Raw genomic sequence first — 15,946 nt, 5'->3', positions numbered from 1 at the left:
TACAATGAGGGTGGTGAAGCACTGGAACAGGTTGCCCAGATGTAGATGCCTCAAACCTGGAAACATTCAAGGTCAGGTTGGACAGGGCTCTGAGCAGGACTTCCCTGCTTATGGCAGGAAGGTTGGACTTACTGACATTTAAAGGTCCCTTCCAACCCAAAATATTCTGTAATTGTATGATCAAAATGTCCTTTTCCAGCTCAAAGCGTCTTGGGTATTGCCCTGACCTACCATAACAGGGGCTCTGTACGCCCACCTTTGCTTTCTTTTCATACCACCATACTTGTAACTTCCTGCCAGGCAATGTGCCTCAGGCCTGTATCAGACTGCTTTCCTTTTTTCCTCATCATTGATCTCTCTTTTCATGTTAGGCAGCAGGTCCTTTGTAGAGGACTTTGATTTGTTCTGGAAGCTGGGTAAAGAGGTGTTATGCTGGAAAGTATTAACAGCTGCTATCAAACAAACTGTTCATATACAGAGCTGTGAGGAACTATAAAGCCTGTCTGTGACACAGCAAGGCCTTTATCCTTTCTTTTAGCTTTACACCATTCAGGAATACAGTAAACCAACTAGGACACTTCCTTATGTGCTGGTATTCATCAGATATATTTGAAAATTATGACATGAGACAGACACATGCTGCTGAACAAGGCATAAGGCAGTGCTTTACTTGGTCAAGGAGGTATAAGCCACATGTTGAACAATAATGAGAAATTAAAACAATGAGCAGTTTTCTCTAGACAATCCATGGTACTCAGTGAGGCAGGCATCCTGTGGAAAAAACAGCATGCAGGCGTGTTAAGAAATGATGTCCCAAGGTACCTAGACAAGGAAGCAAAATAAGCTTGCATAAACAACCTAACTTCTGTGATTTCCCAAGTGGAGAATGCAAGTTTAACCATGTTCTTTCAAAAAAAAAACGTTATGGGATGTAGCAAAATACACTTCTTAGATTCACAGAGATAAGCTCACCATGCTCCCTGAGAGTATATGCCATCGAAACGTGTCTATACTACACAGTATATGCAAAGCTGCTCTTACCCTGTCTCGGGTGAGGGTTTGTGCCCTGTTCTTATGAACAATCCAAATGTAACCTGGAGGCTGGATCCAGGCTTCTCCATCCACTTGCACAGGAACTCCCTCTTCTCCAAGGATTACTATCTTCACTGTCCGACACTGCAAATGATTGAATCAGAGAAGCTCTAAAATGTGGTTTTCCGAAAGCATGAGACATTCTCTTTCTTTCAAATCACTTCCCCAGGTACTGTATCTTTGGTGCTACTAGAGGCACATGTGCCTGAGTGGCAGGGCATGCCTTGCCCTTGTGCAGCAGGGAGCATTTGCTGTGTGTCTGGACTAATCTGTACTTGAGTTGCAGGTCTAACTCCTACCAAATGAGTGCTAGCAAACAATTATGTGCCCAAATTGCCTCTGAACATGCTCATTTTCAGCCCTGGTAGACACTGTTTCCATGGACCAGAGAGAGCACAAAGGAGGTCTTTACTGACTGAAACTGGAAAAAATATCACAAAATGGATTATGGGAGAGACAAGAGCTAACAAAAGCAATTGATACCTGTGCAATTCGATGATGCTGTAGGTTTATCACCCGTGACACTGCCATCTGCATGCTACCAAACACTGCTACCACCTCCAAAATCTTGTCATCAAAGGAGGGGGCTGTAAATGTCTACCCAGATAAAAAAGAGAGAGAATTCAGTTGATATACAGCTCTGTTGGAGACCTTTACCCCCTTTCTGTGCAGATCTGGGGGGTGGCTTTTAATTGTACTATTTAATCTGTATAAAATTAATAGCTGAGGCTAGAGGGTAAAGATCTGCAGTGAGAGAAACAGGAGCCCCAATACTGTCACTAGGCTTCCAGTGACAGCTAAAGTATAATTCAAACACAAAGGCTGTAGGCCACAAAGCAATCATTATTCTTATGATATTAGGCACTTTTTCATCTCAAATATACGTTTATGACTGGATCTAACTCCATTTCCCTTCAAGGGACTTTACCACTCAGGCAGTCTGAGGACAAGGTGAATCTAAAGCACCTTCCTGGAAGTCCAAATGGTCTGGTTTTGTTTGTTTGTTTTCTGAGTCATTATAGCCTGTTGGGTGTGAAGCTGCTGAAGACTGGATTTCAGTATCTTACTCATTTCACGTAGAAAGTACGTGCACCCAGGTCCCTTGCCCTCTTCTTCCAAGCACTACTCTCAGGGGCTGTCCCTTCAAAAGCAACAGTAAGTAGAAACATTTCCCGTACTGCCTTAGATAATACTCACATCATCTTCCTTGGTTCCCCCCCAGAAGTTGGTGCCTCCTGCATAGCTGGGAATGTTGAGCACAGCAATTCCCTGGAGACTGGGCAAAGGGATTGGCCTCCCATCGCACTGCACAGAAAAGAAGGCAACATTACTCTCAACACAGCAGGACAGAGCCCCCCCTGCCAGAGCACATGCTCCAAGAACAGAAAAGAGCCTGCACAGCTTAGTAATAAATTCAATTTTCTCCAGTTTACTCTTGCTTTAGCAGGGTAGAATGTATCCACTCATGTCTCAAGAACCACATCTCTTTTGTCAGACATGGATTTTAGAGAGATGCTGTTGCTTCTTTTTGCCAAACAGGAATAGGACACATATGAGACGCTTGGCAAAGTCTCTTGGTTTATTCCTCAAGAAAGGGGAATGAAAGTCCTGAAACACCTATGCAGTCTGCTGTGATAAGGGTCTCTTCCACAAGCTACCTCTTTATGCTGTACATGGCCTATACAAGAATACTTCTTTTCTAGTTTGGTGCACATTATAGAGTAGTTACATTCAGAGCTTTACACTGCACCTACTATCTAAAATGATGTATTCACATAAGATACCACATGTAACAATCTTACCTGTGCTGAATACTGAGTGGGGACAGCTAATACTTTCCAGCAGAATGACACTTTATGGGCTGAGAATACAAGTTATCTTGCAGAATCAGAAGAAGCCACTTTTAGCTAACTCAGGGTGAGATACATCAAGTACATTGTATCAGGCAGGCAAGGAAGAAATACCCTAATGTCAGCAAACAGAATCACTACACCAAAGTCCAAGTGTTTGAAGGGCATCCCAGTTTTAGGAACAGAAGAGAATGCTAATTCCTCACCTCCAGTAAGACTTTCTGCTCCAGATTTTTATATGTTCTGTGTAGGAGCTCCTTGGTACCCAGTACTCCGTACCACATCATGTTTTTAGTACGACTTCTAAGGGGCCAAATTAAAAGAGGAAAAGTTAGCACAGGCATTTACCTTTTCACTTAGAAGGAAAAATAAAACACAAAGAAATGCTATTTCCTACATCTTAAAACACAGAGGTGCTTTGCTTCCAAACGGGTCAAGCATTCAACATGGTCATTGCTTGTGCTAGAAAACTACTCCCCTTTAAATTAATGATAGGAACTGAGGATAACCGAGTAACACACGCTACCAGAAAGACACACAGATTCCCTGGGTACAGAACCTGTTAATTATCTCATATACCAGGACATCAACAGCATTTTGCTGTACCAGTTCAAGTATAGCAAATGTATCAATCACACATAAAGCATCCCAGGTATTCAAAAAGCCAAAACCTGATGTTTATATTAAGTTAGGATCAAGCCAAAATCAGCCTCCACAGCAGTTAGAGCTGAGATGTGCTTCTTTCACAGGTAAACAGCAAGCCCAGTAGTAAAATCTGTGAGATCATGAACAGAACCAATGCACTATATCCACACCAATGTAGCTACTCAAAGATCTTATACTAGCCACAATAGCATAATGAATCAGTAACAAATCAGTAACTTATCTCCTCCCTCATGATTTTAAGCCTTAAAGGAGGATTATGCAGACAAGAATGACAATCACAGAATATAGCTAATTGAACACACTTGTACACAATCTGCTTCAAAACCACGCATAAAGTGGTTTCAGTCACTTTTGGCAGTGCCCAAAGGTCAGCCAAAGCCAAACCCACCTGCATTTCTCTGGGTGTTCGTCACGTTTGTTGTTGAAGTCCAAAGAAATCTTTGCATCCAGACCAATTCCAAAATAATTATTCATGACACACTTCTCTGTGTAACATTCACTGCAAAACAAAAGAACAAAAGCTCCCATTTGTAAGTCTATGTACCATTTGGTATACAGCTCACACACCTCCTTTAGCCACCTCATAATTCTTTTGCATAAAAAGGTGAAGAAGAAGAACACTGTATGCCAACACGCTCTGATAAGCACTGCTGGAGAAATGCCTAAAATCCACAAGGAATACCATAGAAGTAGCTACTGATGAGCAGAGGTTCCTGGCCTGCAGCCTCTGTCTGTAAGGCTCCATTGCCAGGATTTGCACAGGAATTCTCCTCTTGCCACAGAAACTCAGAAGCCTACACTTCATTTACAAAGAGCTGGTGACTGCATTGTGCAAAAGGTGTCATGAAACATTAGCAATGCTAATTGCGCCTATACATACACACGCACACACACATATATATTAGGTGTTACCTACAGAAAGCCTGACAAATGAGCTCAAATGTGTCAGCCATTCGTCTCAGGGGCACTGAACCCCATGTAAAAAAATTTAAAAGTCACTGTATCACTGGGGTTTTACTGGTAAACAGTTTAGCAGAAAGAGCCTGAGAAAGTCTTCACACGGTATTTCCGACCTGCCTCCCCTATAACTGCATGCCCATGACCCTTCTTGGACCTTCATGCTGTAAGGGTAGTGATTTCCCCACAGGCTCCTGTTTACTAACTAGAAGCCAGACTCATCTCTGAGTCTAGGGAGAAGGCTGATCTAGATCTCATTCTCTCCTAAACCCTAAAAAATGCGTAACGTATAACCACACGTATATAATTGCATGTACTGACTCTCACAGGCACTCAGCATATGAATTCATTCACGTAACTCTGGGCTGCTGCAGCCCATTATTTAGCTCTATAAACTAATCTGCTGCTGTGCTGAGGTCCATTTAGAAATACCCACTCTTCCCCTTCAGCCTCCTGGCCATACTCACAGGTTTTCAGGCTCAGAGTTAAAGGGATCAGCATGGATCAACAACCGGCTGATGACAGAGCTCCCAGGCAAAGAACCAGACATACCAGCTCGGATATCTGTAGGAATATTGACCACAGGGAAGAGCATGATTAATAATAAGCAGAAAACAGGTAACTTCCATCTCAGAGACAAGACAACAGAGCAGAACATATTAACTCTCGTTGTTCACTGTGGAAAGCAAATAGCAATAGCGCTTTCTTCCACTACAGAAGGCTTAGCTCTCTCAATAAGGAGAAGGGTTTCTGAGGCCACCTGCAGGGGTTTTGATTGACATGATATCACCTAAGGCCAGCAGCACAGCTGTAACAGACACATGAAAATGGGAAATAGGATTGTATTCACTGCATCAGCCTTTTTGTTCCAGGGTAACACATGCAACATCCTTGCTTCAATGAGGAAAGACAGAGTAGGACTCAAGTTATTCTCCAAGTTGCTCAATAATTACTGCCTCCTGTTTCTTAAATGATTAGCTGGTGACACAGAGACAGTAGATTTGTTAAAGAGAAAGGAAACAACCTTCCTCCAGAAGAAACTATTTGAACAAGTAATACGGGGGAAGAAGCAGAAGGACAGTACCAGTGATGGGGAGAAGCTGCTAAACAAGATGTGGGAGGTTTGAATTCTGATGGGTCTGTGCACCTCCAGTGACTTCAGCCTTCACATGAAGGGACTGCTCCTCTCAGTCTGTGGCTGCCACTCTTCAGCTACCTCTCAGCAGCATTGTACCAGTGTTCTCAAGGTTACTGAGCTCAGTACCTCCTTGTAATTGGCATCTAAACTCTGCCACTGCACATCTGTGTCTAGGTCTCAGCTGCAAACTGGAAAGAGCTACAGCTCCCTCCAAGTCTCCAGTTTTCAGCCCTAGTGGAAAGTTATCCAGCAATGAATTTCTCTTTAATCTGACCGTGCACAAAAGGACATCAGGCAGGTCAATTTCATGCTTCCATGTGGAGACTGAAGCCTGTGCTGCTGTCACTCGTACCCTAGTTGGCTGCCTCAGTGGGAAGTGGTGGGTGTTACACTTACTTGGGTAGAGAATTTTTGTGTTGAGCATGGGCAAGTTGTCTCGGTTTCCTGTCTGGGGAGGAAGAGATGCAGAGCTGCCCAGTGACAAACTTCCTTTGTTTATTAGTCTTTCACAAGGAGACTTGGATGCTGTAAAACACAACACAAACATGGCTATAGACAAACATAACACTGTGATTCAGACCAGCACACAGCAGCACAGCCCAAGCAGCAAGGCTGGGTTAGGAAGCACACAACAACAAAACACTGCAGCAGCCACCATAAAACAAAAAGCTGACAGAATCAGTCATTAGAAGGAAGAGATGTGGCACATGTGCAGCAAGAAAAGCTCACAGACAAGAAGTACCAAAATGCCACATTCAATATTAGAAATAGAGATGAGAAAAAGCTGGTGCCAGCAGTACAACAGACAGAGTATTTAGCTTCCAGTCAATACTCAGATAAGTTCAAAATAAATCTGCAGTGATCAGGGAGCTCTAATAAATTACTCACATAATACAGTTATTAAAGCAAATTGGCTTCTGGTCTCTTGTCATCTGCAAATGATGTCAGAGGCTTACAGGGAAATGTCATCAAGTAAATGACATGAAAAATCTCAAGGCCAATCCTGTCCAAGCACTGAAAGCCAAGAGAACCCAGATTATTGGCTAAGGTGCAAGAAAATTTCTGAATCCTAGGCTCCATATGCTAAGTTCACAGAACAGCCATCAGAGATGTAGTGAAAAGTGGGGTCTATTATGCACAGGCTAGAGCCTAGAAATGTGCAAGGCCTGGCACCTGAAGGGCAATCATTCAAAAATTAGAGAAAAAACAGAACTTGGAAGGTGATACACATAACACCTCCCTCACTTTTTACAACTAACAGAATTGCGATTCACAGGCAAGATCCGCATGGTGGCAGCCCCAGAGCAGTACCTTTCTGCTGGCTCCTCCCTTTGGACACTCCATAGCTGCTGCTGTGGGAGGACTGCAAGGAGATCTTATCCTCATTCCTCAGCTCCCTGCCCTCTTCAGAGGCTGAGAGGCTAAGGAGGAAGCCTTCTTGCTCCTGGGTCTGGGCATTCTGCTCATCTACAGCTGTAAGGAGAGAGAAAGTGAGTGCCCCACAGCTCTTCTAGCAAGGAACATCTCCCACTGATGTAAATAACAATAGGATGGAACTCTAAAGGCCTCGATTCCTTAAAAGAAAGAACAGAAATAACAAAAAGCTTTCCTATATAATTTGCCTCAACTAAGCTCTGCTCTGGAAAGCTTTCGAAATGGGGCTGGCTTAGCCTGCTGTTTTCTTTGCTGATCTCTTTAGCAATGAGGTTCTAAACAGAAGCGTCTACCTTTGATGCTACATGTACTCAGGCTTCCCGAGATGTAAAGCGTGCTACAGGTGATAGGCTTCTATTTACCTGCATTTAAATGTTGCCAGAAGTTCTAACCAGATGGATATTAAATGATTAATGATTTTTCTGTTTGCTTAATCTGTACTGGGGCAATAGGATAAGCCACTTGAAAAGAGCAATTAGACACACATAGTCGGGGGAAGAAAACAGCAGTTGGTAGAAAGCAATACAAAGCAAAGAACTGAATTAAATACTTTGGAAGGAGAAAAACAGTTTGGAGAAGTTGAACAAATACACTTGAAATGTAACTGGAGTTTGCCTAAAAACTGGTAAGAATTAAATGCCAGTATGTTGCCTAAAGAAATCAAACTTCCTTTGCATGCAATCAACACACTTTCCTCTCCAGCAACCCCTCACCAGGTACAGCCCTGAGCTGATCTGCTAGCTCACTGCCCCTGCAGGAAGACAAGCCTGGCTTCTTTCAGTCTCTTCCCCTCCCTTGTGCTGACTCTGGAGTTTATCAAAACTATCCACAAGGTAATCCAAGCCCATCAGAAATAACAACTCTTCTTGCTGGATTAAGCAAATTGGTTGAGCCCTAAAAGAACATCAAATTGGCGTAAGGTAAGCAGCAGTAAACTGGGACTGCAGTGACGTCAAGACCTCCACTTCATCAGAAGCAAGCTGTCTGCTCTACTTCCAAGCAGGCTGTCCGCTCTACTTCCATCATCTTATATAACTTCACCTTCAGGATAGGTTGTATGCAATATTGCAATGTTGGAAATCCAAGCAATATTACAATTCTGTGTAACTTACTACACAGCTGCTTACAGTGCACATTTAGGTGTGCATTGACGTCACATCTGCAAATTCAATGCTTTTGTCTACAGTATAAGCTGTTAAGTACTTCCTTTGGTCTAAGTTAAACCACTGAGTTTATGACTAACATCTGGGAGACTGATGCCTTTCAAAGGAAATGGAACTCTGAGTTATGTGTATGAGTGGGCTGGAGAGAGATAAGGGTCAAGATGTGGAGAAAAGGGTCACCTGCCTAGGAAGTTAACACTGGAACAGAACTGATTTGCCTCAAGGTGCAGTATTAAAACATTTCCCCAGTTACAATGCTAGTTTAAGAAGTTCCTGCCCTCTCCTGCAGTTGTACCACTGTACCATTGCACTGTCTTGCTGGGCTCTAATATAAAAAGATTTCTGAAACAATCCAAGCTAAAATATTTAAAATACTTTCTTTCTAAGTATTTTCAGATCTGTTTTAGGGCAAGGCCACACAAACAGTTGTGCTGACACAGTTGTGGTATGGGTGGGAACAGGCAGGAAATGCAAATGAACAGAGTGCGGGAGGGTAGTAACTTCCTAAACCAGCCCAATGGGAGACAAGGTATCTGGAACTCATTTGACTCATTTACCACTTTTAACACTTGGGCTCATTTACCAAGCAATGTTTCAAACAGGTGGGCTTGGCAGAGATGATACTGAAATCAAATAGCCAGTCTTTCTGAATAGCTTCTGTAGCTCAGGAAACCTGTCTTTAATTAAGAACATAACTCCACTATGGAATAAAGGAAACGTATACTTTTCAAGAGCCTGTAACAAGCCACAAGCAGAACTCCTAACAGGTTACCTTTTTCTGCATGCTCTATTATCTGACGAATGGCTTTTTTCAAGCTGTTGGCTCTCAACATGAGCTGTTCTCTGGGACGAAATATCTGGGGGCGTGCAGTACATGACGAGCCCACTGACCGGTCGCTAGAAGAATCACAAGCACTGCCTGATCCATCACCGTCTTCGGTTTCCTCTGCAATAGTGGGAGGAGGGTTTGGCAGAGATGAAGATGCTTGAGATTCATCATTCAATGTCTTCAGCAATGAGTCGAGCTTCTCCTTCAAGACAGAGCACTACAAGGAGAACAACAACATTTGTATATAACTAACAGTAGACTGGGTAGCTCATTCTTTTAGGGCTTGCTGAACTGTTGCTGTCCTGGTTCTCTGAAAAGAGCAGTTTTTCACTTCAGAAGTAGAAAACAATTTTTCCAAGCTTACCTTCCTGGCCATGACCTCTGATTCCTCTGAGCTCTCTGTTGCCTTCTCATAGGCTTTCCCTACTCGAGCCACAAAATCCTTCACTGTCTCACAAAGCACCCTAGACAAAGAAGGTAGTGAAAACAAAGCCACACAAGGATTGTCTGAGGATTTTCAGAGTGCAACTTTCACTTAGAGCAGTTGTCCTCTCAGTACTCACTTGGCTGAGGAGATGACCACTGAGTGTTGGTCAGACGTCAAAATTTTGGACAAATGAGCAGCCACAGAATCTTCATAGAAGAGAATCTTCTGCACCTGGTGACAGGCAGAAAAAAGCCACCCAACATTACAACATATGCTGTGTAACCCTGGCTTCCCAGAGAGTAGCCATCCTTCTACAGGTTCTTTTGCCCTGGAGAAGTTCTGTTGTTCAGGTCTCAGTCCTGAATCCGATGAAGAAACTAATTCTGAACCTAGAAATCATCATCAGCACAGTTCTTAAAGTCTCTGATCAACTGTGAATCTAAAACTATTTTTTTATGACTCCTACACAGCTTTTCACAATTTCAACAACTTCATGTCATGACAGCAAATAAAAGTCAATTGTTTCCTCTCTGTCCTCTTCTAAAGCATCTTCTTCTCATCCCTCATTACAGTTGTTGACTCTAGTGACCCAGCCTCCATCCTTCTCCATAATATTTCATTAACTTAAAGCTCCCAGGTCTTTGTAGCTCCTGCTACACCCAAGTCATGGCTCAGGCCCGCTCCATTTGAGCTCAACATTGCCTCCTATCTTGTCTGTTCTGAGGCTGCTGCTCACAGTCCGCTGCCCTCTGCATCTCATGACGTACCTCAGAATCCTCACTGAAATCTTCAGTGACTGTAGAAGTGGAGGCCTGGCGGGGGAGTTTGGTTTCATAAACCATGATGCTCCACCTATTGAAAAGGAGGCATCATACTTGTCAGTACAAGGCAGATAATTTCTTCCTTTATCCAAAGCACGTAACAGGTTAGAACCACAAAGCAGAACAAACTGCACTTTGGCTAGGGCATGATTGATGTAAGGAAGCCACAGGGGTGCAATGGAACTGCAGAGAGGCTGAACTGGCAGAAGAGGGAAGGATAACACCATGAGCAAGTCTGCTACAGCACAAGGAACTTTTCTATACTTCCTCCCTCTCTCACAGAAATATGGGCATTACAACATAACAGATGCCAAGATGCGACTCTAATGACAAGAAGCATTTTTAAATGTAGAAACATACATAAGCAATATTAATACTAGGGGTAAATATGTCAATTACTGCATCCAGCTTTCATCTCTAGGCCAAACTCAAGATAAATTGGTTCAAATTTATCACAAAAAATAGCTTAAAGAAAATAAACCATGACTGTAAGGCTAACAGAATCAACTGATGAGAACTCTGGAACTCAAAAGAGGACACTGGACATCAGACAGCTTTACTCATTGCTATTCTGCAGCACTGACACAGAAAACCAGACTACCTCTTGTTGCTAGAGGGGGACAGGGAAGAAGAAACATTAACTGGCATTAATAAGAAGTCCAGCAGGTGGGCAAAATCAAGAACTGTGCAGTTATACTGGAAGGGTATTTTCACACCACTCCTGAGGGCACTAGTGACGGTTACCCACCTGTCCAGCATTTTGGTACTGGCCCTCTCCAGCTTCTCCAGGATCTGTGGGAGCTGGGTATCATCATCACAGGCAGAGCCCCAGCCTAACACACGAGCAAGGTCATTCCCTGTTCCCAAGGGTAGCACTCCCAGCTGGCACTGCATTAGAGAAAAGGAAAGAAAAACTGATATTCAAATGGGAACACACAAGCCACAAACAGCCACAAGTAACATGACTGATTCTTTACACAGACCAGTCATTGAGAAACAGCTAGTCCCAGGGTGAGGAGAAAGTAACTGTACGGGGAAAACAGCCAGAAGAGCAGGCAAGTAAGGAAAAATTTCCTCAAGTTGTTAGTTGAGAGAGAAGTGTATTACAGCTACCATGTCGAGGAGCACCTTGCTAAAAGTAACCCCTTCTGCAGACGTACTAGCTAACCACCAGGCGGTGCTATTGCTTCTTCTGTAAAATCAGCATAGACGTCTCCCAAGACAAATGGAAACTAACTAAACATTGTATGATACCTCTACTCCAGTGAAGTTTCTGTCTATCCTAAGACTCAGAAACTACACCAGACAATTAAAGGGAACAGATGAGGAGCATCTTGTGGAACTCTCAGTTTACTAACTGCAGCCCTCTCCAAGTGCAAGTCTCTGCTGGCAATGGAGCAGGAGTAACTCAGAGCTACTCCAAAAGTTGGATCATGTAAGAGGGAGTTGTGGAGGAGCACTGGAGATAGGAATAATGAATTAGTCCAGCACTACTTCTTGCAGGGAACTACTGCAAGAGCACTGCTGTGGTGAGCTTTCAGCAGCTTCAGTCCTGGGGCAAACTACATCTGTACAATCAAAGAAAGTTCTCTTCAACCTATGCTGTTGAAACTACTTCAGTCCTTCATCCAGTCAAGCTCTTTGGGCAGGTACCTGCTTGTGAAGATTGAGGCTATCAATTTCGGAGAGAACCCAGCCAACACTTCCGTCCCCACCGCAAACTAGAATCCGGAAAGTGTCAAATTTCTGGAATAAGCGCAAACTATGGAGAAGGGAAAGAAAAAAGCAAGAGGGAAGAACAATTGCTGTTACAGAAAGAAATGACAAACAATTCCAATCTAGGTAATAAATACAGCAGATCTGCTTAAAGTAGGCTCTGATGTCGCAATAAATATGGGCCACTGTCAGATTACAATTAGTTAGAATTATTATAAATAAGGAATTATAAATACAGTAAGGATTTACAATGGCTATTCACTAAAGAAATATGTCCCAGACACACTCTTCTACTAAAGCAAGGCACTTTTGTCTGAACAGAAGAGGAAACAAGCATGTGATAGCTGATTTTCCACAGAATTAATTCTTCTCTGCATATTTGTTGTGTTCAACCTAACACTAGTTATTTGTCACTGTTTGGAGTGCTCTGATGTCACTGCCTTTGCACTTAAGGCCACACAAGTTAAAGCAAAGTTTGAAGAGTGGGAACTTTGTGCAGTCATTCAATAAGCAAACAACTGTAAGAGGCTGTGAAGTCTCACAAGCTTTAGTCCCTCTTCTGGGAAAGCAACATAACTCAGTGGTCTGGTGCCTTGTCTGTCCCACAGGCAGGCAAATAACTCACCAGCAAGAAAAGTGTGAATTTCTCTATTCACCCTTCCCAGAATATTAAAAACCACCTCCTCTTAAGCTGTTTGAAACTGTGCTTCTTACTGAATATGTTAATATGTTCCAGAACTACTGCCTGCTTTTATTTTGGTTTTGTAGATTTATTACTACGTAAACAGGATTTGCTACAGTGCATGGAAATCCTTATTTCTTTAGGCATTGCTGACACATAAAAAATGGCTGTCAGGATGACATCTTATGGTATAGTTTAACTGGCAACAGCTGAGATTATTTAAATCATCAAGCAGCAGCCTTTACCCTGTACCATCACTTCCTTTTTAAGAAAGCATCCATTAGAAGTGTGTACCACAGCTTGAGAAAATTGATTCCCTCTCTTGCCTTCTCTTCTGCTTAAAAGCAAAATTCCTCTATACAGTCAGCCCAACTGGGGAGAAGAAAAAGATTACTTAAAAGGTTTCTGTAAATTATTTATCAGCCAAACACATCCCCTGGACAGTATGGTTTTAAAGGCCAGTGTTTTGCAATGTACTATAGCAAGAAACCACAACAGTTCTGAGAAGAGCAGAACCTAGTGATCACTCATCCAGGGTGGACATCCTAGATTTAACACCCTGCATCTACAGGTCTCAGCCACAGACTCTGAGCCACATTTAGACAAATCTGAAGGAAATTCACCTAGTGTAAGAAGCACCCGCTCATGATAAAATTTACTCAAATACGAAGCAACCGAGAACTATTTGGAAGGGGGCAAACTAGAGAGCAAACTTTTTGTCTCTTTTTAAACTGAGTTGCAGAAATACCTTCAAGGAATTTATTCCACAGTGCTCACTTTTTTTTTAATCCATAGATATTCTAGTGTAAGCTGGCAAATAAGACTGAAATGTCATCTATATCCCAGGACAGAACCAACTTTATCAAAAGCACTCATGAATGATGTTTCTCCAATATCATTACCACATACTTCCCAGGCTTCCTAGGTAAGTTATCTCTGGATAAATCTCATTTTAACAATATTCATTTGCTACCCATGACATCTGTTCACCCGATTTAAGTTCTCTCTCATTAACAGTACACAAGGATGCCTGTTACAAGTCTGTCTGCTGACAAGTTTTCTTCTGGATTCAAGCTTTCCATGCTTGGTCTTCTTCCAGGGGAGTGTTTCTGGAATTCCCCCAAACCTCCTCAAGCTGTCCTGCTGTTACTGATGGATGGAAATAATAACCTTTTTCAACAACATTTTTGGCTTTAGCTAACCAATAACACTAAACAGAGAGAGGGGAAAACCCCTCCAAACTTCATGTGTTCAGTCTGCTCTGAGAAATAGGTTCCTTGCTGTGTTTGTGGACGAGTTCACAATAAAATGAATCACTTGTACTTTTCTGGTGCTTACAAGGAATGGGTACTTCCATACGGTATCTGCTTACCCAAGGTGAGGTCCACCATTCATGAGGTCAAAGACTTGGGCTGGATTCAGTAGCTGTTTGAATCTTCGTAGAAATTTTACACCTTGGTTGTCTCCACTTTTTGAGTTGACAAATACTAACAAAGGGCTTGTGCAAGAAGGGGGACAAGTAGCTTTCCAGAAACCTGTTGGAGGGGAAAAAAGGGAAGGGAGGAGGGAGGAAAAACCAAGAGATGTAAAGCTGCCCCATGGAGATGAAGAGAGAAAACAAGACCCCAGACCCCAGCACAGCTATGAAGAAGCTAATACTTTTCTTGTGCTTATGGCACTCACTGGGTAGGTGCAAAATGTGCAGAGCCCTGAATCCAGCACAAACCACACCTCATGCTGCCAAATATTATGCTTATCTCCTAGCAATATGCCAGAATTTTCAGCTTTTCCAATGTTCCTGAGCTGCTTCTGCAATATAACTGTTCTCAATAAATTTTAACAGCTGCATTTCAGCAAATACTGATGTTACAGGGTAATAAAGCAAATAAAACCAAAAGCAAACAGTTCACTGCCATACTTCAGCAATGTCTTCCAGTTTGGAATTTCAGCAACACCAAAACAGAATTTTCAGTTGAGATAATCTGCTATTAATACTGTTAGCTGAAGGGACTGTGACTGAGAGAAAGAGAAAGGCATTACTTACTAACACTACTTACCATCTGAATCAATGCTGTTAAGAGCAGTAGGAGGAATGACAGATACTTTGCACAGCCCAAGAGGGCACTTGTTTGGCAACAACTCTTTACATGCTGTATGTACCTGAAAACAGCACAAAAAGTTAAAAAAATAGAACAAAACATTCAGACCCTTTGGGGTGCTGTGGTATAACTCATGAAGCCACACAACAAAAGGTTGTAAAGAAAGAGCAAAAAAGGAAGAAGGAGTGAAGCCAAGGAAATGTCAATCAATAAAGTTACTTCAAGAATTATCTAACCAGTCTTCTACCAACTCTCCTCCTTCCATTAATATGTACTGTTTCTGCCATTTCAACTTGAGACTAGCACTTTGAGAGCTGAGAGGACCAGGCAGCAGATTCTGTGGTTTTAAGAGCTTTCAGGCATTCTGCTTTCAAAATCCGAGCCTCGGTTGAGAGGTGAGAAGTAGCACAAAAGAAAAACCTAGGGATTCAAGCAAATCAGAATTCAAAAACAAAGCAGGAAGACATGAGGGACATAACAGAAGAAGAGATTAATCAAGCCACCAAATGAAAAAGGGAATGCAAAGCAGAGTAGGGCACTTGAATCATTTCTGGCAACCAAAGACTGCAAAGTAGAGGATTTGCATTATAAAAACATATTTGTGATAGTTCTCTTACTAGTATTACAGACAACTGGAAAGATAGCAAGATCTGCACCACTGCAGTGATTAGGCAGGAGAAGCGTATTGCAATGGGAAGGGAAACTGCTATTATTAAAATAGCTTAGTATTCTTTATTGCCCTGTTTTCTTCTACCTTTTCAATTTGCAGAAATGACAAATAATGGCTCCAACATCTCCCATGCCTTGATTCATAACTGCTGTAATTAGATTCCCTATGAAAGCTCGCTATCAAAAGAAAATGAGGTTGCAGAGAAGACAGATACTTTTTATGCATCACAGTGATACTTTTCAGCACAAATTTAAATTTCTTTCTCTCTTGCAGGCTGTTTTATCATCTGGAGAAAGAACAGTAAAGTCCTTCATGGCAAATACTGATAGCACAGTTAGAGATTCCTTTTTAAGTAAATGTCATTTAAAAAACACACCACAGACCTGATCAAAGACTATCCTT

General features: G+C 42.3%; 1 protein-coding gene across 9 annotated transcripts in view; it reads right to left on the bottom strand.

Annotated features, from left to right (window-relative positions):
• Nucleotides 1–15,946, bottom strand: part of DGKD (diacylglycerol kinase delta) — a 64,101-nt gene that overhangs the window by 13,538 nt on the left and 34,617 nt on the right. For all 9 annotated transcript variants that reach the window (XR_009962334.1, XR_009962333.1, XM_062606438.1 and 6 more), the window contains 16 exons: nucleotides 14,833–14,935; nucleotides 14,148–14,310; nucleotides 12,031–12,139; nucleotides 11,126–11,265; nucleotides 10,324–10,408; nucleotides 9,693–9,787; nucleotides 9,494–9,593; nucleotides 9,073–9,346; nucleotides 7,015–7,176; nucleotides 6,100–6,228; nucleotides 5,033–5,129; nucleotides 3,997–4,107; nucleotides 3,149–3,245; nucleotides 2,290–2,397; nucleotides 1,576–1,689; nucleotides 1,042–1,176 (listed from right to left, as the gene is read on the bottom strand). Coding sequence is in view for 7 of the 9 variants with exons in the window: in XM_062606438.1 (XP_062462422.1) it covers nucleotides 1,042–1,176; nucleotides 1,576–1,689; nucleotides 2,290–2,397; nucleotides 3,149–3,245; nucleotides 3,997–4,107; nucleotides 5,033–5,129; nucleotides 6,100–6,228; nucleotides 7,015–7,176; nucleotides 9,073–9,346; nucleotides 9,494–9,593; nucleotides 9,693–9,787; nucleotides 10,324–10,408; nucleotides 11,126–11,265; nucleotides 12,031–12,139; nucleotides 14,148–14,310; nucleotides 14,833–14,935 (2,022 nt within the window). In the remaining 2 variants the exon portion in view is untranslated. The remainder of the gene's footprint in view (nucleotides 1–1,041; nucleotides 1,177–1,575; nucleotides 1,690–2,289; nucleotides 2,398–3,148; nucleotides 3,246–3,996; nucleotides 4,108–5,032; nucleotides 5,130–6,099; nucleotides 6,229–7,014; nucleotides 7,177–9,072; nucleotides 9,347–9,493; nucleotides 9,594–9,692; nucleotides 9,788–10,323; nucleotides 10,409–11,125; nucleotides 11,266–12,030; nucleotides 12,140–14,147; nucleotides 14,311–14,832; nucleotides 14,936–15,946) is intronic.

This window comes from Pezoporus occidentalis, unplaced genomic scaffold, assembly GCF_034315485.1.
Source record: "Pezoporus occidentalis ecotype Australia unplaced genomic scaffold, CSIRO_AGI_Poc_V1 ctg97, whole genome shotgun sequence".
Lineage (NCBI taxonomy): Eukaryota > Metazoa > Chordata > Aves > Psittaciformes > Psittacidae > Pezoporus > Pezoporus occidentalis.
This window is presented reverse-complemented; position numbering and strand designations above follow the sequence as displayed.